General features: G+C 34.2%; 3 protein-coding genes across 4 annotated transcripts; 1 reads left to right on the forward strand and 2 right to left on the reverse strand.

Annotated features, from left to right (window-relative positions):
• Positions 1-8,824: 8,824 nt before the first annotated feature.
• Positions 8,825-11,900, reverse strand: LOC143425362 (venom acid phosphatase Acph-1). Of its 2 annotated transcripts, XM_076898100.1 has the most exons (7): positions 11,719-11,900; positions 10,737-10,789; positions 10,269-10,364; positions 9,916-10,181; positions 9,622-9,778; positions 9,150-9,479; positions 8,825-9,042 (listed from the first exon to the last, which is right to left on the reverse strand). In XM_076898100.1, the coding sequence occupies exons 1-7, from the start codon at positions 11,720-11,722 to the stop codon at positions 8,845-8,847; spliced, it is 1,104 nt and encodes a 367-aa protein (XP_076754215.1). In that variant the 5' UTR covers positions 11,723-11,900; the 3' UTR covers positions 8,825-8,844. The 2 variants fall into 2 exon arrangements, with proteins under 2 accessions (XP_076754215.1, XP_076754214.1); XM_076898099.1 differs by lacking the exon at positions 11,719-11,900 and having other exon boundaries at positions 10,737-10,850.
• Positions 11,901-13,637: 1,737 nt separating this feature from the next.
• Positions 13,638-16,330, forward strand: Cpsf73 (cleavage and polyadenylation specificity factor 73). Its single transcript, XM_076897866.1, has one exon. The coding sequence runs from the start codon at positions 14,118-14,120 to the stop codon at positions 16,176-16,178; it is 2,061 nt and encodes a 686-aa protein (XP_076753981.1). The 5' UTR covers positions 13,638-14,117; the 3' UTR covers positions 16,179-16,330.
• A 298-nt stretch (positions 16,331-16,628) lies between these two features.
• On the reverse strand, positions 16,629-25,429 carry Dnapol-theta (DNA polymerase theta; the record flags this gene model as incomplete). Its single annotated transcript, XM_076898679.1, is given in 22 exon segments — positions 16,629-16,863; positions 16,938-17,164; positions 17,252-17,516; positions 17,598-17,933; positions 18,019-18,138; positions 18,211-18,392; positions 18,475-18,676; positions 18,767-18,975; positions 19,039-20,859; positions 20,995-21,259; positions 21,369-21,510; positions 21,600-21,843; positions 21,926-22,067; positions 22,144-22,474; positions 22,545-22,812; positions 22,899-23,068; positions 23,138-23,333; positions 23,417-23,618; positions 23,702-23,834; positions 23,927-24,180; positions 24,348-24,578; positions 24,701-25,429. Coding segments are annotated over 22 exon segments (6,810 nt in total), but the record flags the coding sequence as incomplete, so codon positions are not given.
• Positions 25,430-25,854: the final 425 nt, after the last annotated feature.

Consider the following 25,854-nt stretch of genomic DNA (forward strand, 5'->3'; position numbering starts at 1 on the left):
AATCCAAAGTCGATCGAGAAAGAAAATGTCCTTTGGAACTTCATTGCCGACCGAAGCGAACTGGTTCGCTGGTAAGAGGGATGATAAACGCGAGAGGGAGAGGGGGGGAATTCTACTTAGGAGAGAGAGAGGGAGAAAGGGAGAACGAGGCGAAGCCCGCGCACGGATGCTGCGTGCTTCTCCATTTTGTCTTAACGTGGTGTATGCGGTTGCTAGGCAACAGCCCTTACGCTCCATTCATATATAATTCAGCAGCCAATGCGGGCCACGCGAGTCCGCACCCTCGCTCAGTCATTCGGTTCCGCTCCGCTCTGTGAAACGCTGAAACAGTGGCTCCGCGGTTATACAGCGCACGCACCTTCGCGTGCACGCATATTCCTTCTTCTTCCTCCGTCTGGCCCCCTTTTCTCTTCCTTTTCACCCAACTACGCCTGCTTATTTTACTCTTAACTTGCCCCTATACTCCGAGCCTCCCGACGTGCCTCTATCGCTAACAGCGTTCACGGTCTTGCTTTATGCACTTTTCCACGGTTTACAATCTTAGCCAATACCTTGTTTCGTGCTTCTTCCTTCCATCGCGCAGACATTTTTTCATTCTTTTTATTTATTTACGAATAAATGCATATATTTTTTCAATGGGTTTCAGGATCTTCCTCTTTGTAAACTGCGTCGGGGGATTGGATGGATTTTTAAACGATTTATCGGTACATCATAGAACACTTACTTTGATTAAAATGAAATTACGCGCTTCACCCTCATTACCACACGGGTTTCCTTTTCTGAGTATGAATCGGTCGCACCGCGGCAAGCGCGAGGAGCACCGAATCGCGCTCGATTGCCGGGACCGAACGCAGGATTGCATCGAAAATGTAAGGGATAACTCTGTGCCTGGTTGGAGGACGCGTGACAGAAAGGATACCGATGAAACCGGTCTAGTGTGTGGATCGAAAAAGACTTTAATCCGAGCGTCAACAGAGGTATTACCGCGCATCGGTGGCCCGACTCTTCTCATCCCTTCGTATTCCCACCTCAACTCCCTTTAACCCCAACCATTGGCCACGGTATGGAGGCTAGCGAGCGAAGCGAGGAGTTGCCGTCCCCAGCTCACTCGCCTCATGCCGTATTCATGGTTCATTATCATAGCGAATCATGGCCCATCAGCTTTTGATTGTCCGCCAGCGTTGTTAGTCCTAACTAATGCGACTGCAGTGACCACGATACCGGAGGACGTCCGGAATGTTGTATTAGAGGATAAGCATCGTCCTTCCCTCGCAATTATTACGTCTTTCACGCGGACTCCGCTCTTTCTTTTTTAATTACACCGTATATACACGTGCGCGAGTGTACCTCGCACCCGGTTTCCCGGGGTTAATCGTTTTGTTTTATCGGAGGATGTCGGGCCGGAAGAGCTTGGACGGATGTCGCTCGAGGGTAACGACGAACGACGATTAAACATGCTCGGATTTTGTGTCACGCGTCTAAATGCGGTACTTTGAGAGATGTTGATGGTTTTCTGAAACTAGGCTTCTCATTTTCTTACCTTTTTCTTTTCTTCGATAATTCACCGTCACAGATAATTACAACATTGACTAATAAATATCCGTAAAACGTGAGCTTTCTATTTCTAGAGTTTCTTTTTCTTAAAACGAAGACAAAGTTACAATAAAGTTTGTTGTTGGTATGAAATTGATGAATGAACGATGAGCAAATGTCGGTACACTTCTTTACTGCATTCTTGTGTCATTTTTTAATTTATGAGAAAAGTCGTTTACGTTTGGAAATAGATTCCTTCCAAGGTACAGAGCTGCAGCCTTCCATTTTGTAATTCACTTAGAAAACGGGAACAACTTGCTTTCTATTAAATAAGAAGTACCATTTACATCGTATATTCTGCTGATTTCGCCCGAATACGGATCGCGTGGCTTTAGAAGCAGGATCTTCTTTAATATGTGAGATGCTCCTTTAGTATTGTGTTCGATAAAAGGATGTCGCCATAAAATCAAATAGAAAATTTTCTTTACTCCTCTACATTATGCTCCTGCGCATACACTGTTCCCTCGATTCTGATTTCTTTCATTCTCTTTCGATGCAAGGTTGTATTTACCGTACCACTTGAAAATGTACCGAGTAATACCAGTCGAACAATATACATTATAGTAATTTAACCATTTTTTGCCCTTTTTCAAAACGAAAGATTAATTTGTTAATTCATACTTTAAACAAATCTATAACGATACGCGTCGTTTAAGCATTGTTAAATTGGAACACCCTCGTCTTCATTTAATAAGGTAACTAAGGAATAGGTACGGAAATGTCGATCATATATCGCGTGTGATGTACCGTGTGAAGTCCCCTGGTTAGGCGATCTAACTAAGTTGGCACCTCGGACGAACGGCAAACGACCTTTTCCTCTCTGTCTCCCATCACTGCACCTTGACTCCTGCTCGACCACAGTTTCGCATTAAGTATTCACCTTGAACCCAATTTGCGTGCAAGGAGCGTTCTAGGAAACTGAGACCATGGTATAATTTCGAATTCGACGAATTCTGAAAAAGAGCAGCCGCGAAAGCCTTTTCGGAAATTATCCGCCGTCTGTTACCGAAGGCAGACAAAGGATATCGAAATATTCTGCTGGTGATATCGATCGTACCTTTCTCGGACAAGCAATGGGGAAGAATTGTTTAAAATACTTGACAATATTTTCAATAACTCTCAAACTCCTTTACGCATAAGTTTACGTGCGAAACGTTTATATTGAATCTTTGAAAACGAAATATTTCTATAATTACGACTTCACGAAATCAGAGGATAATAATTCTAATACCTATTTCTTGATAACAAATGTATGTCGCGGACATTCGGTGTGAAAACTGATCAATCATTTTCCATCGCCTAAAATTATATCCAGCTGCAATTTTAGTCTGATTTCTGATGCGAGAGGGTTCGAGAGCTAGGATTTTCCTCGCTCATCCCACTCGAATCTACACTCGAAGAACATCCCTAATGGGAACAGGCAATGGGTTGGGATGGGTTGACAATCCTCTAATTACTTTAAAGTAGTTTTCGATTCTCCAGGCACCGTTACAGTTACCGAGGGTTGCAAGCTAGAAATTTTACTAATCTTTTAAACGAAGCGTTAATTTACATTTGCAATTTTAATCAGCAATTCTATGAATCTATTCAATGAATTTTACTTGCTTAAAAGATCCCCATGGTGTTGCGAATGTAATTTTATGGGGAAACGTTTCTTTTCAGATTATCGACGTAACAGCAGCTATTTGCTTTTCGAGATGCGACCACTGTGTAAATTTATGTTTACCGGGAGCATAAAGGTGTGACAAGAAATGAGTTCCGAGACCTTGACTTAAATGGAGGCGAGCGTACGGGTAGTTGCTGCTACTCGTTGATTATTTATTCAAAGGGTATTACGGGCTCCACTAATTATAATTTATATCGTGGCAGTAACAACATCACATCGGCCATACAGCTTCAGATGTGGCACCGTATACGCGAAAGTGCTAGGAAAACTTTAGAAACGGCGTGCATCGTGGTTGCACCTTTGTTTATAAATATCTTCTTGCACTTTGTGAATTCATTTCGTGCATTTAATAAAATATGTACTCATTATCGTCTCCGTATCATTGCGATTCCTTAGAAAAATTTCTTTACTTTCTTCCATTCAAAACTATATTAGCCTCGATAAAGATAAGTCAACGTAAATCAAAAATAATAATCATTGTCAACGTTCCCGAAAAGATCAAGCTGCACACTTTTCAATAATACCGGTGAACTTCGCCGGTAATCATCGACAGAACGCTGTACGTATTGGCAACGGGATAGAGAACGGTAGGAAATAAACAAGGAATCGAACAAACTCGTCTTCAACTGGTAACACGAAAATCAGTCTCGGCGTGCAGCTTGATTTCGATCGAGCCCCACATAGGTAGACACAGAGAATGTGACAGGCACGAGAGCCAGTAACATGTACAGCCAATCAGCGGTTTTTCCTAGACTGGCTGTCATTCAGTCAGCCAAGTGGAAGGACAGGAACGGCTTGTGGTTCGGCTTTGGCATTATTCATTATGCAGTTCACAACACGCCGTCACCTGCCACCGCAGTCCTGCATGCACAGCACAGCCTGCCATTGACCACATGCATACGAGTACCTACTACGTACGTACACCTTCGTACGTGTGTCTGCTATATTAGCTACGTCTAGCAACAATTTTTATCCGTCGGAGACGCTTTGATTTCAATTCCGGCGACTCGTAGTTGGAAATTCGTTACCAACAAGTCGGGATCATAAATTAGAGGAGCGGCTGGCGAGCGTTTCTATAACTGACGATTCTGATTTGACGAGCGAAACTTACGATTCGGTACTTCAGAAATACTTGCGTTAGGTGCCGGATCGTTATCGCGTTAGTATCGTGTTGTTTTTAGTGTAGCATTAAGTTTTCAATGAGCACAATGGTTTTATATCCAGTATTGGTCTCTGTTAGCGATTGAATTAATTATGGATTTATTTAAAGAGTTGCAAAAGATTTCGTAGCAAATACTTGAAATTTTAAAACCGGTATTATTAATTGGAACTACCAAATAATATATATATATATATATATATATATATATATATATATATATATATATACTACCAATATATAAAAAAAAAATCTTTTGCAACTCTTCGTGTTAGAAAAGTACGAGTTTCAATAAAAAAAAATTTATTTACACGATTTGAGATATAGAGGGTTGTTTATTTGTAATATAAGTAGAGGCGTAAAGATTATTAGGAAGTTTACATTTGTTGAAATACATATAACAGTGGGAGCTTCTGCATTTAAATTTTCGGAAATGCCTGTGCACGTCAAACTGACTGAGTGGCAGCTGTCACTGTGTTCGTACGTACGAGGGGTGAGTGTTTTTTAAGGGTGACCAACGCGTAAGAGAAAAGTTTTAAAGCTTAGGGTGTAGAATGAACTAAGGGATAGGGCATCTAGAGAATTTGAATAAAAAGCGAGACTACCATTCTATTGATTAAAAAATAAAATTATTAATTCTAATTCTTATAGAATTAAAAGTATTTACCCAAGAAAGAGTTCAAGGAAGGTAATTAGAGAGGCATCTTCTTCCACTATCCAGATAGGAGTGATGCCCTGGCTGAAATTGACTAAGTCAGAATTTTCCATAAGCTGATTGACGTATGAAAGAATGGTAAGCCGTGGAACGGATGGGTGGCCCGATGGGAGGACGGATAATAGGTAGGAGGCACCAGTCGGATTGGTAGCGCGTTGCTTCCGCCACTGACAGCACCTCCCTGTTCCCGAATTCAGTGGCAATATGTTTATACTAGACTGATAATGAATTCATGCTGTGCACGAGGCCAAGCTACTTGTGAACAGGTTGCAGCGGCATTACAGATCGGATCGCGCAGATGCTCTTTTGTCGGCAGATGAGTGAGAACCCAGGGGATGGCGGTGGATGATATCAGATCTGTCGGGGTCGAGGCAAGAATCGAGGGAATCGAACGATCTCTCTGTGTGCGGTGTCAGTGTGACTGGATTCGGTCGGACGTGGACGCTCGTGTAGGCGCAACCGGATGATCCCAGGGGTCCCAACGGGGGACCATCCTCCGGGCTTAATGACAATTCTGACTATTCTCTACCGCTCAAACGCTCGTTTGCGCTTGTTTGTATGTATTATGATCATTTGCAGTTAAGCCGGGTGTGCATACACACCCGAGCCTTCGACCCGGTAGAGCGTGTTTGATTCTTCGCGACCTGACCCGAGCGGAACGGGCCAACATGGAAAACATATGAATACCACAGGGGAAAAACATGATACATTACGATTGAAATTCGATAGTTACACGAAACTGACTCTGAAAATTTATGTACCTATCTATGTATCTATGTATCTATCTATCTATGTGTTGAAATTCCTAGAGTGAACGAGAAATGTTAAAATTCACGCTTCTTCTTCGTCAACTTTCAGTCTATTTCAACTTCAACCTTTTAGTCTATTTAACTCCTATTCTGCTTAATCGTTTTTAAACAATGGAGTATATAACTACTTTGTAGCATCATTCTTGTCGATTTTTGTATCTTCGCAACATCGGATAGTTAAATTATTGATAGTATAGTTGTCAGAAAGGTGAGGATTCTGTCAGACTTAAAGGCTAGAAAGTTTTTAACATTATTCGTATCATAAACGTAATATAATAGAACAAATGTCTAGAAGAGGGCATTGGTAGGTAGAGTAAAAAGTACGATTGTAGAATTTACTGTGACCAACTGAAGGTAATTCAAAGTTTGGACCGATCGACGGTAAAGTTATTTATAGATCAGTTAGTTGTTTTTGATCGAGTAATGTATTAAAATTTCGTTAAAATTGTACTTTCTTGCAACTATCTTTTGTTTCTTTTAATTATGCAATCAGAATTACACCACAATAATTTGTAAATCTTATTAGTATAAAAGTTTCCTCTTAATGTATGTGTTAATATAAAATAAATATATATTAAGTTAAAATAGACACGAAATAGAAACCAGAATTATCTCTTCTTTACCACTTTGTTGTCAATATCAATCTTACCGATTCAGCATGGAATAAGATTTCAATCATAGACAATTTATTGCGAAAATTACCATTTTAGCAGAGAATAGTTGGAATTAAAACTAGACTTAATACTAATCATTTTAATACAAATAAAACATATTTTAACATTTATAGCAACAAGGTTTCCATAAATATAGATAATTATCTTATAAGAGATCAAGTACAGTTTTAATTTAGATAAAACTTATAAATTATAAGCTATTCTAGGATAAAAATCGTCCTGGTAACGATTGTGTATATGTGTTACATATATAAATTCAGTCGTTCTTTGGTCGTAGGACTGAAAGAAGGTTTTGGTGAACATGTAGGGAATGCGGAAACCGACGAATCGTAACAAAGGGTCCGGTGAGGTATTCGTGCTTACATCTCTAAGATTTTGATGAAGCGGACCGCGATCAACTCCTTATTATTACATATATGAGTGATAACAAACGAAATACGTATTGGAGCACTTATTAAATGGTTCTTTGACGTTTGTTCCGCTCTTCAACGTTGATTCTTTCCACCTATCTATTCTTTTCACCTATAGCTATCTCAATCACAGTTCCATACAGATATTCGCGTATTCCTATTACGTGTCGATTTTTTATCACATTGGACTCCAGATCCTGATATTATCATGCATTTTCGTTCAAACAAGTTATTACTCGGTCCAGATACTTTTCATTCATATCTCACTCTCTTACTCGACCCAATCACTTGGTACTTTATATGATATCCAATTATTGTTGTATTATCGATATTGGATTTTACATTGATTCACAGATGGTGTAACAGATTGAGTTGTAAAGAGCGAGAGCGAGAAATGAGAGAAGGAAAAAAGAGAAGAAATTATAAAGAAATACATTTTCTTCCACCTGGAGTGAAAAAACCTTTTTTCCTTTTAAAATCCTTGCTCATCAAGATAGAACTTTTAATCGTTCTCGCGTTAATCAGTTCACCTTCGCTTGATACTAATAAATTATCATATTGCATACTCGCCCACGGTTAGTGAACATACTAACGCAAGTGTCGTTCTACATGCACTTAAAACTCAACCGATTTATTGTCGTGCTGTACGATCTTTGGAATTGGATTAAGCCGGTGTTGCTTTCGAAGCTCATCGAGAGTTTAGGGTAACAAATCTAGTATAATGGACGCACTCACGGCAGAGATGTTTCGCATACTTCCTATCCTATTAGCCGTTGCGGAATGGTCTCTGCGTGGTCATTTCATGTCAGTAAACAATGGATCCTAATGCTAAGCTTCGTTGAATTCTCGACGGTACCCGCAAACACCCGTACCGGGCCGAAAGAGTTTCAATAATCGGACGTAAATCGTATCATAAACCGTTCGCAGTTCAAGTCGATGCGATTAGCCTATTACATAATACCGAAGTTACTGGTACATTTGAGTGATTGCGAACTTCGTCTCCGTGATACATGATTTGTGAGTAGGATAGAGTTTAGTATGTATCGAGTCACTTGAGATAAGACTAGTAGAGTTTAGAAAGGAACGCTTTAATTTTTAAAAAGTGTTGGTAAAGTCAATTTATAAATCTATACTTTAATTCCTAGAAATCATCAATAAATTTTGGAGAATCTATTATAAATTTTGATTTCACCTTCCGTACCGAGATCATATATATGTGACGTAGGGTGGATGGGATTAGGGCCATAGAGTTGTCATCCCTGCGTAGTCATCTCTTCGTTGGTGAACCTGGATATTTGATAACGTTTTCGAGAGACCGGTCTCTATAAAACGATATCATGCTAAGAACTACGTACTAGATTTAAGTCAATTGCAATTTACTTTGAACTTTACATTGGTTTACGGTTACAAATCGTACTTTCGTTTTATCATTTCTTGAAAAATAATGACATAACGAAATTTGTTGATCTTTTGGACGATCGATGTATCAAGTTATACATACAATACGATGCTTTATAAAATAATTTATTGACTCTCAACGTGGGCCAATTCTTGATAATGATAGAATAGGAGAAGAGAAATATAGATAGAAAAAGAATGAGATATCTTAGAAGCATAAACGCTTAAATTTAAAGTTTAACATTAATGTTCACTCATTCTTTATTCTTACACATACCGTTGTCAATTTATGGAAATGTCACATGTTTTAAATAAGTTTGTATTTTCCCCACACTGTCATGAATGTCGTGAGTCCACAATTCATATTGCACCGGCGTGAATGAAGTATTTACTTGAATAAACTAATGAATAAACCATAATTTAATTTACTTCGACTTGTTCTGCATATAATTGTCGCAATTCTTCTTTCGATAAATAATCCCACTTATGGTTTACTTCTTCATCCGACGGAAGTATTTCTTTCACAAAATCCAAGTATTTTTCGATTGGACATATTTCTTCACATTCCGGAAGCTTATAAATTTTCAATTCTTCTGTAACACCGGTCCAAAGTAACAGCTGAAAATATAAAAGTTTAACGATACGAACAAAAATTGATCTTTTTTTTATTGTGACACGTTTGAACTCTGCCATATATTGATCGATAGATTGTCACGAGTAATTACCCTGATGTAACTGTTGCCATTCTGATCCTTCAGTTTCTCAACTATAATTGCGCATCCATAAGATGGTAACTCGGGTTCAGTAAAATTATGCGCCCTCACGAATGCTGCGATATTCACTTCATGTCCGCTATACAAGTAAATTTTTCTTGGTCTATCACGTTTCTCGTTTACCTTAATATTGTCAATAAACTTTTTGATAATCAGTCCACCGTTTAATCGTTTCAAATACGGCGTAAGCGAACGGATACTGTACTCAATCTTCATGACATTTTGAAGCTTTTCATAAATGTCATCGGTGTACCAATCTGGCAGTGAAAGATTCATGGTTTTCTACGAAAGTTACATCAATTAATGTAAAATTCTTCCTTGGTATTGTACATTCAAATTATAATTAAAAATGTTAAATAATATATTTTCCTATAAATAATATATTTTTTATATAATATATGTATATGCAAATAATTTGTTATACCTGTGCTACCAACCCGTTGTATGTTTCGCTTATTTGGCTCGTATTAGTTATATTTGTACCAGTTATTTCACTAAAGAACTTGAATAAATCTCTATAAGGTAATACTCTTTCGAGAATCTCCTCGGCGTTTCTTGCTTCCTCCACGGCTTGATTAAATCTGCAAAGATTATAGCTCGTAAATATGAAAAGTATCGAACCAATTATTTTTTCCACCGATTGAACACTTTCACTACGCTTTTTATGATTTTTATAACGCGAACAGACTGTTATCAACAAGAAAGAAAAAACATTTACAGCGGAGAGAATTCGGGTTTCAGGAGTACGTCTACTTTCTCTGGCATATAATGCGTTGGTATAGGCATCCAGGATAAATTTGCATTCCACATTTGCACTGCAGTCGGATGATAAAGGCCAGCTAACACCAATTGAAGAGACATTTTCGTTCGATCGTGATTTGAACTGTACGCGTATATATCGCTAGGATGATAGACGTCTTCTAAAAATTGATCATAGCGTTTCCTTAGCATTTTTCCAATTCGATATTCTCTCATTTTTCCTTCCTGCAAAAGAAAATGGCATCGTTCCATTCACTTTTATAACCTATTGCATAATACTCCCTTTGTCAGAACAAAGTGTTCGTTGCTTACGTTTGTCAGTTGAGCAAGGCCCCACGGTTCGTAAGCCGATGGATCTTGAGACCACATTTCTTTTGCACGTGGTGTTCTTTCTCCATGCCTGAATAACTGGTAGAATTAACAATTCTTAAATTGTGATTAGGAATTTTATATAAAGCTATACATAAAACTATGCTTTCCATTCATTTTGATACGAACAATTATTTATTTTCCTACCCACATTTGTTACATATTATTGCTTTTGCAGTTTTATTATCACTGTTAAGAAATTATTAGTAATTTTTTAAATGTCATATTAAAACTGAACATTAAAAGCTATTACGAAATTATTCGGATAATACAAGTACATATATAATTTTAAACTTTAAAGTGAACATTGAACGCAATTTACAGTTATGAAATAAGTATTGAAGTTACGAATAAATGGAGAGAAATGAAATTAGTTTAATTTTGTGTTAAATAAACAAATTGTACACTCACCACTTGCACCAATTCTACGCTGAATTCTGCGTTTCCCACTTGAGAGTGTAAACCTGATGCAAGGATAATTGTTGCTAAAGTTAGCCGAACACGAGACATATTAAAAAAAAAGGAAAGACAAAAAAGAAACTTTATATTATAACTGCGCTTTTAAACGGTTCGATTGTAGAGCCGTAACTGTGCGTGCTATTTTAAAGTGAAGCGGCGTTAGACTGGTCTTGTAACTTTTATCATTCCAGTTTCGTCAGACACGCTACAATTTCCACTCACATCACGTCATGCAAGCCAGAAGTTTTAGTATAAAACTTAAACAAGTATTTTCGCGTTGAGAATAATATAATGAAGGATTTCCACGAACGCGATAAACATAATATGCGATACGTATCATTAAAGAGAAGATAAAGATACAGTTATTATTTATCAACATCGATTAATAAGCCAGTATCATTATCTTTACATGGTATACGTATACATACTCGAATAATGTGATAAAAATATCTTTAAAATTTTTGTTAAGTAATGTCAAGAGTAGTATGTACTACGAAAGAAAAGAACAAGGAAACATTTTGTAAATGATGATTCACAAGTAGAAAATGTAGATAAAGTAATGTTCTTATCTCTAATAGGCGTTACCTTTAATAAAATTAATATTAAATTATATTATTTATGAAAAACAATAAATGCCCATCGGGGTAAGGGCATTAGAGAATGAAACCGATTCTCTGAAAGTTATTGAATAATATTAATTTTATATTATCATAGAGATATTCTAGAATTCGAATTAATTCGCGGCAATTGTGTACACGTACCCGTAAACCCTGTTAGACTAACCTGGCATTAGATGTACTACCTAGAATTTATATTAGCTAAGATACAGCAAGAGAATTATATAATCAAATGCGAAGTTGGTAGCACATCACTAGAGTAATGCAAAATAAAAAGAAGATTCGCACAATTCGATAAATATTTCGATGTTACGTACTCATATCAGAATGTGAACTTTATTCCTGCAGGCAGGAACGCACTTAAATACCGTTAGCAGGAAGATACAGTTAGAACTGTTCGACAATTATTGCGTTATCGAGAGCAATAATCCGTTAAGCCGCTAATATAATCTACGCTCTACCTTGCTAAATTGTTACTACGTCATCGACTGTTGATAGAAACATGAATGTGAAAGTTATCACGTTTCCGAGTCGACATGGCTTGACTGAAAATTAAATGCAAAACCGATTCTGATGGAATGGAAATATGCATAAAAACAAAAATGAAAACTATTTGCTTTAATAAATCCCTACTTTGTTAAATAATATTCTTGCACCTTTTCACAAATAATAATTGACAAATAATATATTATAAACAAATGAAATGAATATTTTAAATATTTTATAACACTTTACTTTCAAAGCATTCTTAAAAAATGAAAATATTCATAATTTTCTTATAAGAAGGTCTTATAAAAAGTTTAAAATATATAATACATTTACATGATACATGTTTTTGAAAAATTGCACGAGACCGGTTCTTTAATTTCTTAACGAACTATGTGTCTTGTACTAATCAAATTTCCGCGCCTTCCTATTCACGTTTACAGTGTCATCTGTTGGTGGCAGAACGAATTGGTCCCTGTTGAATTGCGGGTAAATGTGTCGCGCCCTCGTGTTGTGAGTGGAAATTATGTGAAATTTGAAACAAATTAATAATTTTTAATGCCTATAAATCAAGTGTACGCGTATATAATAAGATTAACGATTCATTAACTAACAATAATAAACGTAGTTTCTTGTGTACACGAGTAATTCTAGAACGCATTGATACAAACAGAATTAATTTATATTTTAGCTCCGAATTATCATCATACAGAATTATATAAATAATATAGTTGAAATATATTATCGCAATGATTAAAAGCTTGGTTGCATTTCCAAATGTTTGCAAAAATATTATATTATATATTATTATATTTTATAATGAGTTCAGTTCTCTGGCGCGATATTTTAAAATTGAATCGAATATCTTTGTACATACGCCATCTACTACTTATAGTGTAAAGTATAGAGCCACAGTTTCTCAATCTCGATTTTTTAATCTGTCTACATTTCGTGTACTTATCAATATTGGTACGTAGACTACTGGTTGAGAACTACTGTTATAGGGTATATAATATTCGTATAATATTCAGTGTACTTTCGTCTATTGAAATATCTAAGTTATTGTCCTGATTGGTAAAATTTTCTGCCTACAGTCTTGTAGAAGCTGAACACTTTAGTGGAGCATTGATTGCACTCATACCGAGAAAATGGAAAATTCAAATTGGCGATTGTTAAGGTAGAAATATATCTTTCGTACTTAACATTGTGCAGTCAGCCTCTTTGATTTCGACGCCAGAATCAAAAAGAATATGTATATCGAACTTACTTTTTCCATTTGTTATCAGTTTCACATCAGTACACATATTTTATTAATTTCAATTTTTATATCTTAGAATGATATACATAACATATTGTTGTTTACAATAACATATAAATATATGTGTCTCCATATTTAATAAGTGGGCATAGGTATCAAGTCGTTTATTTGTCATTTTAAATTTAATAACATAATTACCAATGTATCGATCATAAATTAAATAAAATTCTAAAATTCTTAAGTTGAAAAACTGAATGTGATTCTTTTAAATATTAAAGTAGATGAAATTTATTTAGTTTTGAAAAATTTGATATCAATACATGTACGTTTTATTGATAGTGAAATAATAATTTATTTATAAAAATGTCGACGTTTATGTTTCTATTAAAAAGTCATTTGTCAAAACATTTTTAACAATAAAATATGTGTACACGTAGGTAATTTTATATATACGCAAGAAATTTCTATGACATTTTATATGTACTTACGCTTCTTCGTATAACATAGTATAGCGTTGAAAACTGTGCGTTGAATTGTTCTGTACATATACAATGGCATAGGTTACGTTTATAATCACGGTAAATTACTCGAAATATCAATTAAATACTTTACTTATAAAATGCAAATTGCGAAAAGAGATTAGCAAGTTTCAATTAATTTCACTGGAAACATCTTTCTTATATGTGTTGACTATTATAAATTGGAAAAACAATTTTCTAACCTTCAAATAAAGTTACATGGTACACACTGCAGTCACAAAAGATTCATTTTTTCTTTGTGACACAACGATTAAATATGTTCGTACAATATTTATAAATGTAAGAAAAGATGCGTGTCGTGTTATATAACATTGTTGTTTTAAATAACACATGAAAATATAATTTTAAGCGAGAGAGAAATGAGATTTTGACAATATTAATTTGTTTTCATTGTGTATTATTGAACGATAGAAAATCGTAAATTAATAAAGAAATGTCTGCGAAAAGAAAGCCAGAAACACAAGTGCCAGCCGAAGAAAGTGATCTGTTGTCAATTAGACCACTTGGAGCTGGTCAAGAAGTAGGCAGATCATGTATTATGTTAGAATTTAAGGGAAAAAAAATTATGTTAGACTGTGGTATACATCCTGGTTTGTCTGGCATGGATGCATTACCATTCGTGGACTTGGTAGAAGCAGATGAAATTGATCTATTATTGATTTCTCATTTTCATCTGGATCATTGCGGAGCTTTACCTTGGTTTTTACAAAAGACCAGTTTCAAAGGTAGATGTTTTATGACTCATGCCACTAAAGCCATTTACCGTTGGCTCTTGTCAGATTATATTAAAGTAAGCAACATTGCAACAGAACAAATGTTGTATACCGAATCTGATCTAGAAACTAGTATGGATAAAATAGAAACTATCAATTTCCATGAGGAAAAAGATGTGTTTGGAGTCAAGTTTTGGGCTTACAATGCTGGTCATGTATTAGGTGCTGCTATGTTTATGATAGAAATAGCAGGTGTAAAAATTTTATATACTGGAGATTTTAGTCGACAAGAAGATAGACATTTAATGGCTGCTGAAATTCCAAATATTCATCCAGACGTTTTAATTACTGAATCCACTTATGGTACACATATACACGAGAAAAGAGAAGATCGTGAAGGAAGATTTACAAATCTAGTTCATGAAATTGTTAATAGAGGTGGAAGGTGCTTAATACCAGTGTTTGCATTAGGCAGAGCGCAAGAACTTTTGCTTATTTTGGATGAATATTGGAGTCAACATCCAGAACTTCATGAGATCCCTATATACTATGCTTCTTCTTTAGCCAAGAAATGTATGGCTGTTTATCAGACCTATGTGAATGCGATGAATGATAAAATTAGGAGGCAAATAGCCATCAACAATCCTTTTGTATTTAGACATATTTCAAATTTAAAAGGAATTGACCATTTTGAAGATATCGGACCATGTGTAGTAATGGCATCTCCTGGCATGATGCAAAGTGGTTTATCGAGGGAATTATTTGAATCTTGGTGTACAGATGCAAAAAATGGTGTTATAATTGCTGGTTATTGTGTAGAAGGCACATTGGCAAAAGCAATTTTATCAGAACCCGAAGAGATTACAACCATGTCTGGACAAAAGTTGCCACTGAAAATGTCTGTTGACTACATATCATTCTCAGCACACACAGACTATCAACAAACCTCAGAATTTATACGTATATTAAAACCACCTCACGTTGTACTTGTTCATGGAGAACAAAATGAAATGGGCAGATTAAAGGCTGCATTGCAAAGAGAGTATGAAGACGATCCAAATACAACAATGGAGATACATAATCCTAGAAACACAGTTGCTGTTGAATTATACTTCAGAGGAGAAAAAACTGCTAAAGTAATGGGCACGCTAGCAATGGAAACACCAAAACCTGGACAAATATTGTCTGGAGTTTTAGTTAAAAGAAACTTCAATTATCATATGTTAACACCTTGTGATTTATCAAAATATACAGACATGAGTATGAGTCAAGTTATTCAAAGGCAAAGTATATACTTCTCAGCATCGTTACCAGTATTGAAACACCTTCTGACACAAATTGCTGGAAATTTAGAGGTTGTAGATGACAAGAAATTGCGCGTATTTAAAAATGTCGATGTCACAATTGATGGAAAAATTGTAACCATGGAATGGATAGCGACACCTGTGAACGATATGTATGCAGATTCTGTTCTGACCGCGATATTGCAAGCTGAGATGATGGAACAGCCACCGAAAGTGCTACCTGCGCCTACGAAAATGGATCGTATGCATTTTAAGGAATGTTTGATAGAGATGCTTCAAGAAATGTTTGGTGAAGATTCTGTCCCCAAGATCTTCAAGGGGGAGAAATTGTATGTGACAGTTGATGGGAAGAAGGCACATATTGATTTATTAAATTTGGAAGTAACCAGTAAAGAGGATGAAACTTTTCAACAAATAGTACAAACAGCAGTAACAAAATTACATCAATCACTTGCACCTCCCTGTGATACAATTTAATACATATTTTTATGATAGAACATAATACTTATAAAATAATTGTATGTATATTAATAGAAAATGTTGAATAACGAAGATTCTTATTTATTGTTACAATGTAATGGTATTATACAACTAAATGTGCACTTTTATAACAATAATAATATTCTTATGTAAAAGTACAAAAACTAAATTATTAATTAAAAATATATATATACATAATATCCTATAACTTTCTTTGCTGGATAGATTAATACTGTTTGTATAATGTAGTGTTAAAATCGTAAAAATTATTTTCTACTTAAAATTGTTTGTCTTTATTTTTGTTTTATATATACAATTATTTATCTGATTTAAATATACAATTCATTTCATATTCTATAATAAATATAGTAAAAAAGACGTAGATATATACATATGATTCATATCTCGAATGTATGCAAAAACACAATTGCGAAAAATTGGAAATTTTTGTACGGAGTAAAAATTTAAGGCGCATGATCAATTAAATTAGTGTATAAAAGTGTAAATATAAAAATAATATCTTACATTGCAATTTAATAGATTAACAAGTATTGTATTCAGAAAGATCCCCCCATGCAGGTCCAACTTTGAGTTTGACAGGCAATGGTACTGCGAGTTGACATACTTCTTCCATTGATTCCTTTACTATCTTCGCAACTTGTTTTAAGTCATTTATATTAACCTAAAACGAAAAAATTTCGTTTCGTACAATGTATGACGTCAAAAGGAAAAAGTGTAGTTTTATCGAATACTTGCCTCGTACAAAAGTTCATCGTGAAGTTGTAACACTAAATATCCACCTCTTTGTTGTGATTCTCTACTTCTACTCCTTAATTTTCGAGTACAGTTGACGGTAGACATAATGGTTGCCGAAGATGGAAATTCAAATCGCATTCTTTCTTCAATATTCACCATTGCTTTTTTTGCAATATCCGCTGCTGAACCTTGAACTTTAGTATTCACTGCTTGACGTTCTGCTTGTGCTATATTATAAGAAAAACGATAAAAACTTAGTTATCTAAGTTTATGTTTGAATATCTTGTTCGAAAATGTGTGAAAATAATATTTACATTTTTCCGTCGGATTTGTACTTGCCAATCCCGGAAACATTCTACGTCTTTCCAAAATAGTTGTTATATATCCATTCATACGCGCTTCATTTATTACATCGGTCAACCATTTTGATATACCTGGATATGCACTCATAAAAGAGTTTAAGAATTCTTTAGCTCTCTCTTCATCCACTGACAAATTTTCGGCAAGCGTTTTTACTCCCATACCATAGATCATCCCATAACACAACTGTTTCGTATGTTGGCGCATTTTATCGTCTACCTTTTAATAAAAAATGTTCACTCAAATGTTCGCTATCTTTTAATGCATATACTTTAGAAAAAATTAAATATATAAAATTACCTGACTCTCTGATACGTGATTCCATTTGGCTGCAATGTTCTTAAAAATATCTCCCGGCTTTCGCATAATGTCGCACAATGTTGCATCTCTTGAAAAATGGGCAAGTATTCTTAATTCAAGCTGACAGTAGTCTGCTGCTAGCATAACATTGCCTACAGCTGGTGTAAATGCCATTCGAACACTTATTGTAAAGCTGTTGTCCTCGGAACTGAAATCCCTTGGTACATTTTGTAAGTTTGGCTCGTGCATTGAAATTCTACCGGTTAATGTGCATGTGACACAGTTACCATGAATACGAGAACTGTGTTGAGCGAGATTCAATATTGGATAGACAATCTAAAAATTTTAATTTGGAAAACTTTCATTTAGTACATTATTCTACATATGTCACTTGTTTCCTTATTGTTATTATTACACACACCTTTGATTGAGTCACATTTAATTTACGCCAGGACATAACAAGACTAGATATTGGATGATCACACTGTCCCAATACTGCTTTATTAACACTTATTTTTTTCCCTTTGTACAAACCTAAAACCTAAGCCATACGAAATTTAGAAATTAAATTTACGTGATTCTTCCTTTCTACATACATGTAGACAGGACAAACCTCTCCGACTTCTTTAGATGACGAAAAATTAAATTTTTTCCCAGATAATTTATAAGCTCGTTCTTCTAATGATGTCATTTCATCACGGATCACGCAAGATAAATCTTGCAGTGACTTTAAGGACACACCTAAACCGGTTAATTCCATGCAAGCTAATACAGTCACAATTTTCATTTCAATATCTATAAAAGTATGTTTAAAATTTATTTTAAGAAATAAAAATAACGAATTATTAATAAAACATGCTTTAGTAACACCTTTTACCTTTAAATGTATATAATAGTGTTGGACTTAATTCTTCTAATTTATCTAAAAGTGTATCTGTTACGTGCCATGTAAGTACAGATTCTGCAGATGCTCTAAATTCTCCTGGTATTGCACTTTTGGTATCCAATCCAGGTCCTGTATCGTAACACGCACCTATCTTTTTAGTTATGAAATTTCCTTGCGGAAAATACTCTTTCACCTATTTAAACAATTTAAATAATTTGTTAAATATGCTGAAATTATAGTATAACATGATAAATAACTTCATTTGTAAAGACATTGTATTTACCATATCATTAAAATTATTTTCATAAATATTACCATCGTACAACCAATTTGCTACTTTTGGATCTAAAAATTTACAATTTGCAATAATATCACAGCACTGGTACAAAGTTTTGAATGTTTCTTTGGTTGCAAAACATTTTACGTACAAAAGACTATTGGAAAGCAATTCTTTTAATAATTTCATTTGTTCTTTGCCTGATATTTTTAAATCTGAAAACCTATCATTTTAAAAACCGTTAAGAAAAATGTAGGCAATAACATAATAGTTAGTACCTGATTCGTTACAGAAAGATATATAATATGCAATATTTTTTGCCCATGCAATAGCAGCACCGCATAATTTTTTATCCACATGTACATAATTTTCTACCTTTTTAGATCTCTTTTTCTTTTCGGTCATAGTAGAACTAATGATTTTAAAACCTATATTACTTGCTTCATCATTGTACAATTCACAATTCAAAGCTAAAGCAACATATCGTTTTTGCATTACTTCACGTTTAAATAGATTAAACGTACCTCTATCACTACCAACTTTTATAACGTTTAATGTATTCCAATTAGTTCCTTCATTTAAGTTGTCTACAAGTTCGTTCGCTTGTATGCACATTTTAGGGGTCTTCTGATCCTTCTTCGTTGCAATTTTAGATTTTTGTACAACTTTTACTGATTTTATCGGCGTGTCATCATCTGAATTCGATACTACGCTATCCGTACTATATTTTTTACTAATCAATAAATTTTCAGCTAGTATGTCATTTAATTTTGGCTTAATTTTACGTTTCTTAACTTGTAGTGTTTCTGAACAAGGAGTTGCGTATCTTTTATCATCAGACATTTGATCGAGTACCTTTTGGGTCTGTATTCTCTGGTTTCTTGCCGAATCCAATATACTCCGTATTCTGACACTAGTTACAGGTGAATTCATATTTTGTGAAGCAATAACAATATCGTCCGAATCAGATTTATTCGAATCTAATGATGGTGCGCGATTTTTACTGAAAACAATGACATTTGTTATGGGTGATTTTACAACCGGTATATCTTTGAATCTACGCCTTTGCGATATTTTTTTCACATTATCGGGAGTATTCATAGATGTTTCAAACTTTATGTCTTGGTTCCTTTTCATTTCTGGTGTAGAGTTACTTATTCCAGCAGCTTCTACAGTATGTTGTATATTTGTGTTTTTTATGTTTCTAATGCCACATTTAACTGCTAATGTATCTTCGTTACTTTTTTCTTTAATTTTACTTAACTTCTCCGTTAATTTCTGTGGTTCGTTCCACGAATCATCTTTCCACGAAAGTGCACTGTTCTTCGTTTTTGAAGTAATTAAATTTATGGAATTCTTGTTCACGGTTTCCTCGTTTGTGCCTCTTTTCGCTTCTGTCTCGTCGTGAACAGTGTGATTAGCTAGTAATGTTACGTTCATTTTATTTTCTGTTGTTACTTTTCGTTCAGATAATTTAGAATTCTCGAATTCAGAGAAATGCAGAGAATCAACAACATTTTGTTCAAGAACATTACAAATCTGCGTGTCGAGATTTAAGCTTTCGTCGAATAGACTAGGACTTCTCGAAACTGACGACATCACACCGTTCTCAAAATTAGGTAAACGCCTAATTGTATTTCCGCAAATTGATTGTGCTACATCTATTTCATTTGACATTCTTATCTTCTTTGCGGGAATGTCACTAGTATTCTGAATGTCACTAGTATGTCTACTAGTATTCTGTACATTTTGAACATCATCAACCGAATGTTTGGTAGAAAAATTATGCGTACGATTCTTTTTACTGTCTTTAAAATTGATCAATGATTCACTATTTCGTCTTTTTTGAGAATCGTGTATTATTTTAGGACTGCTATCTTCAAAGAAATCGAAAAATAACTTCTCAGCTGGGGAATCTATGAAATCTGGAATATCTATTTGCAATAATTGATCAGTAAGTTTTACACCGTCGTTTTTTATGTCTTGTGGTACGTTTACTAAGTCACACTTGGAACCTTTAGCATTTTCCGCGAGATTTGCATAAATTTTGGACTTTTCATTTTTACAAAATTTATCCTTCAGTTTCAATGATTTTTTTTCTATATTGACAGAATTCGTATCCTTACCTATAGTTTTATCTATTATTAAACACTTAACATTCTCTGTGACGTTCGTATAAAGTTTAAATTTTTCATGGTTAACACATTCAGAATTCAATATTTCTTCTTCTCTACCAATTGAATTTATATCTTTATTAACACTTTGATCTATCGTTATAGATGAATTACTCTTACGTTTATCTTGAATTGTTTCTTTGCTTGAATTAATTTTACTTGCAGAATTATTGTATGTACTTTCAAGTTGTATGTGAACATTTGCACGTTCTAAAGGTTGCAAAGTACCTTGTCTTACCAATAAATTCACATCGGAGTTTGATTCATTGGTGATTACAGATTGTTCATTTTTTTTCCATGATATATCTTGTAAACCTAGTTCGTTCTACAAATTAATATACAAAATTGTTAAATTTCGGAATCATCTAGAAATATGTAGTTGAATCGAGCAGTGTAGATGCTACTTTAGTTTCAATACTATAAGAAATGCTTACCTGCACTAATGTTCTGGCTTCGCGAACTAGCATAACTGCAGCTTCATGAGGTGTTAAACCATCTTTTCCAGTGACGAATACCGATCTCATTTTATTTCGTTTTACTGCTTCCGATTCATGTTCACCTTCCTGTTCCTTCTCGCTAAAATGTAATTTTAACAACCACCGTTCTTTTTACACATTAGTATGATTTGTACGTTATATCATTACCAATAGATTTTTATGATATACCTTTCGAATGGAACCGCTTTATGAAGCGCACGTTCGACATCAAGTTCATCAGCAACAGCTAGATCTGCTACAGACGTGATGCCGTGTTTGTAAAGACTTCTAGCACGCAATCCATTCAACATTGGTAAACGTAATAAATCTAATAATTCTCTACAAACACCGAACTGTAATCGTGTCTGAAATTGTGAAACTAGTAATTCCATACAGTCCCAACCCAATTGTTTACAAAACTGAGTGACCATTCCTGAAAATTATTTGAAAATACAATAATATTATGTAATCTGTGAAATATTTTTTCGCACAAAAAGTACAACTAAAAATGTTACCAGCAAATGTGGAGGCAGATTGTTGCAAACTTTGAAGAAGTCCACGGCAGCAACCATACTTTTTACAGACCGTATTCAAAGGAACTTCACGAACTAAGTCGTGTAAAGCTAATGCAGTATAAAATCTTCTACATATACCAAGCTGAAAATAATTTTAATTTAAATTTTTATAACATTGTCACATCCTTAGAAAAAGTATATGTTGTAAAACAATTCACTAATTTTCCCGGCCGCACGATGCCTTTGATAGCTGATGTTAAATATCGTTCTTCAACACCAACAAGTTGCCCAACTCTACGTTCACTTTCCGACAGCATTTTCCATAGTTCAAAGAACGTCATCCAATCGATAGTCCCTATTTGACTTCCGGAATTGATCGGTGTCACCAGATACACCACATGTAATTCTGTATCCAAAACGAAACATCGTCTTGCTTTCTGAAGAGCTTCGAGTAAAAGTAGACCTTCTCTAGGTGGTATAGAAGCTGCCAAGCATGCTTTTCCAAAAGCTGTAGCTACCCACCTATGTCCTTCCTCAGTCTTTTGTAATCTACACAATATCGCGTACGAAATTATCATTTTGAAATTTTTATCAAAACAATTTTCATTTATACACGTACAATAGAAATTCATTGTCTATTAAAAATTTGATTGCTTCATACGAAGGATCTTTGGAGTGGTGTTCACCGGTCAAACTGACTAAAGTACACTTGGTGTACAATTCAAGATCTGAAGGAGTATACACCACCTCGCTAGCGATAGCTTCTAAAAGGGCTCGAATCAAAGGTCCCGAATCCTCAAGGCAAGACTCGATTGGTTTTAGGGAAGCTGATAATAATGTTTCAGCTCCCTTTTGCTCACTCGATTTGCAAATAAGTATACTTTCTCCTGTGCAGATAGCATTTAATTTACATTTTATTTCATTAATTCTCTTTCCATGAATAGTATTTAATTATTTCATTCATTTACTTTACCTGCTGTATCTTTTCCCATTCTACCTGCTCGTCCAATCATTTGCCTATAGGTGAGACTATCCAGTAGTTTGCCACCAAACATTAGAGTTCTAATAATTACCCTTCTAGCGGGTAAATTTACACCACTACTTAATGTCGATGTTGCAACGAGAACTCTTAAAGATCCAGATCTACAACAATTTGTTATTTACTTCAGGTTTTTTAAATATTCATATTTAAAATTTATCAAAAATAGGAACCTAAACGATCCTTCTATAATATCGCGTTCATCCATAGTGAGACCAGCATGGTGAAAAGCTGTTCCAAATGAAATTGTACTCTCTAATACGTTATCTAAACCTGTTGGGCTACGTTTCAATTGTTCTAATGTTTCAGAGATTAATTGGGAGTCTAGTTGTTGCCTTAAGGTTTTACCTAATTGTGTATCTTCTCGTCCTAAAGTCATGTAAATATAGAAAGGATTAGTGATATAATTACACACTAAATTCTGAAGAAAAAATTGAAAATGTTGATCAAACCTAGCCTACAAAATGCAGTAGCTATTTGTTGAGCTAATGTTTCACACCAATTTTTTGTTGGACAAAAGATTAATACACTATGTCCGTCGGATATTGTTTCAACGCACAAATGAAGAATATCATCAGAATCCATAGTTAATTCTGGCATTGGTGTTAATCGTCTAATAAGACATAATTTATTATCATAAATATTTTTGCCTATCTGAAAATATCAAAGACTGTATTCCAAACTATACAAATATTGTCGATAAGATACACTCTAATTAAAAGTGCACTATAAAATACCTTGCACTGTTCATTTAAAGGTACTGGTCTAAATTCTGTTTTGTACAATTCTGCATCTAACCACTTTGCTAAAAGGGATAAATTTGGAAGTGTAGCAGACATACCAATTAATTGTATATTAATGTTTTTATCTCTGCAACAATAGAAATACAAATAGAAACTTTTATACCAATTTTAACAATTTAAATTTCTTCTACTAAAAGGAAATAGGCATATATTAATTACCTAAAAGTCATAAATTTCAATTTAGTTAGGAGTAATTCGAGGAGATATCCACGATTAGGGTCGCCAACAAGATGTAATTCATCTATAATTACTGCTCCTAAATTAAGTAGTTCATTTTCTTCCATTAGGCGATTTATTAATGAATTTGCTTTCTCAATGGTTGCTATTGCAACATGAGTTGCTGCAAATCCTCCACGGGGTACAGCACCACCCATGAAACCTTCAACTCGAACTCCGCTATCAGACAATAAGTCCTAAAAGATTATAGTTCTAAATAATGAACACACAAATAAACTACAACTGTTTATGAATATTCATAGGAAATTTAGTCATATTTATAAAAATATATGTTTCTCTTAATATCCATAGTGTCTATGTGTATTGTGTTTAGAATTGTTCACTTACACACATGAGATCTTACCTGAAAGTAATACATTTTTTCTCTAACTACAGAAACAAATGGTAAGATAAAAATCACTTTCTTCTGCCTCTCTAATACAGTCTTTATCATCAGAATCTCAGCTACCAATGTCTTTCCAGCAGATGTTGGTGCAGAGTATACAAGGTTACACATCTCTTCAATAACTTTATGATTTGACAAGCATTCGACTTGCCAAGTAAACATAGTAGTTACACCACGTGCTTCATATTTCTGTAACATGTTACTATTAATTCTGAATTTCATCAAAACCAAGTTAAGAAAGTAATGAAGTTCTAGATTTACATACGTTTATACTTCACGTTATAAAAGGACAGATTGTTCAATTGTATTACCTTAAGAATGTTTGGCGGTAAACCCCAAGAAGCTAGATTACATCGATCTTGGGTTGGAATAACAGAAATAGAAGACATTTCTTTTGAAGATTTCTCCACTGTGCTTGTAGCAGAACTATCATTTGATGATTTTACATTGGTTGCATCAATAGTTGTGCTATACATAGCATTACTTTTCACATTGCTATTATCAATATGTAATGCTGAGAATTCAGATCTATTACATTGTTTTTGTAATATATTTGTATTTAAAGAAATATTGCTTTCTATATAATTAACATTAAGATTAACATTTTCTTTATTATGTTTGGACAATACGAAATTCTTTCTTGAAGCAACAACCATTTTCATTTTTGACCTGTTCGTTTGACTAGTTTTGGTAGTAAATTTTGATTTCGTAACATTATCCGTTATAAGTTCCTTATGTTTCAAATTATTTTCATTTAAAGTAGATTGTGCATCAGCTGAACCATGCAATATTTCACTTAACTCATTAACTGCATGAATATTATTTGATTTATTATATCTTACTGATACTTTAGTAAGGAATGCATTATCCTCAAAATATTTATCCATATCACTTCTATTATTAAATATATCTATATTTTTCATCTCAGCCTGAATACAGGCACCCAAAGTATCATCCCCAAAGGATGGTATTTTATTGAAAGATTGCATTTTGTTTTCTTTTTATATTACTTGAACATTGTGCATTAAAAATATCCAGTATAATATTTAGTTCTTATGATTGTAAAAATGAATTCCTTAAATAGTTTTCGTATTATTGTTATTTATAATTTTACAGCCCCGTATATATATTTTTTAAAGTTTTTATCTTAATTTATTTCAGTTAAATAAATTATATAAATACTCGATTCATTATTGAATAAATATTTATATAAGTGCAAAATTTATATTATGTACAAAATTAATAATTATTCTCTTCCAGAGTAAATATCACACAAATTGCTCCATTTCTTTAAGTAATTCAAACTTTGTACACCATCAATTCGTACAGAGTATAAATAAAATAGGGTAAGAGTTCCCCTATTATTTGTATTATAAAATTCAATTTAAAAAATCACAACATTGTTGATAAATGTAAAGTTTGAAACATTTATAATTAACGGATAACTCCACGTGGGAACGCCACC

This window comes from Xylocopa sonorina, chromosome 7 (genome assembly GCF_050948175.1).
Source record: "Xylocopa sonorina isolate GNS202 chromosome 7, iyXylSono1_principal, whole genome shotgun sequence".
Taxonomy (NCBI): Eukaryota; Metazoa; Arthropoda; class Insecta; order Hymenoptera; family Apidae; genus Xylocopa; species Xylocopa sonorina.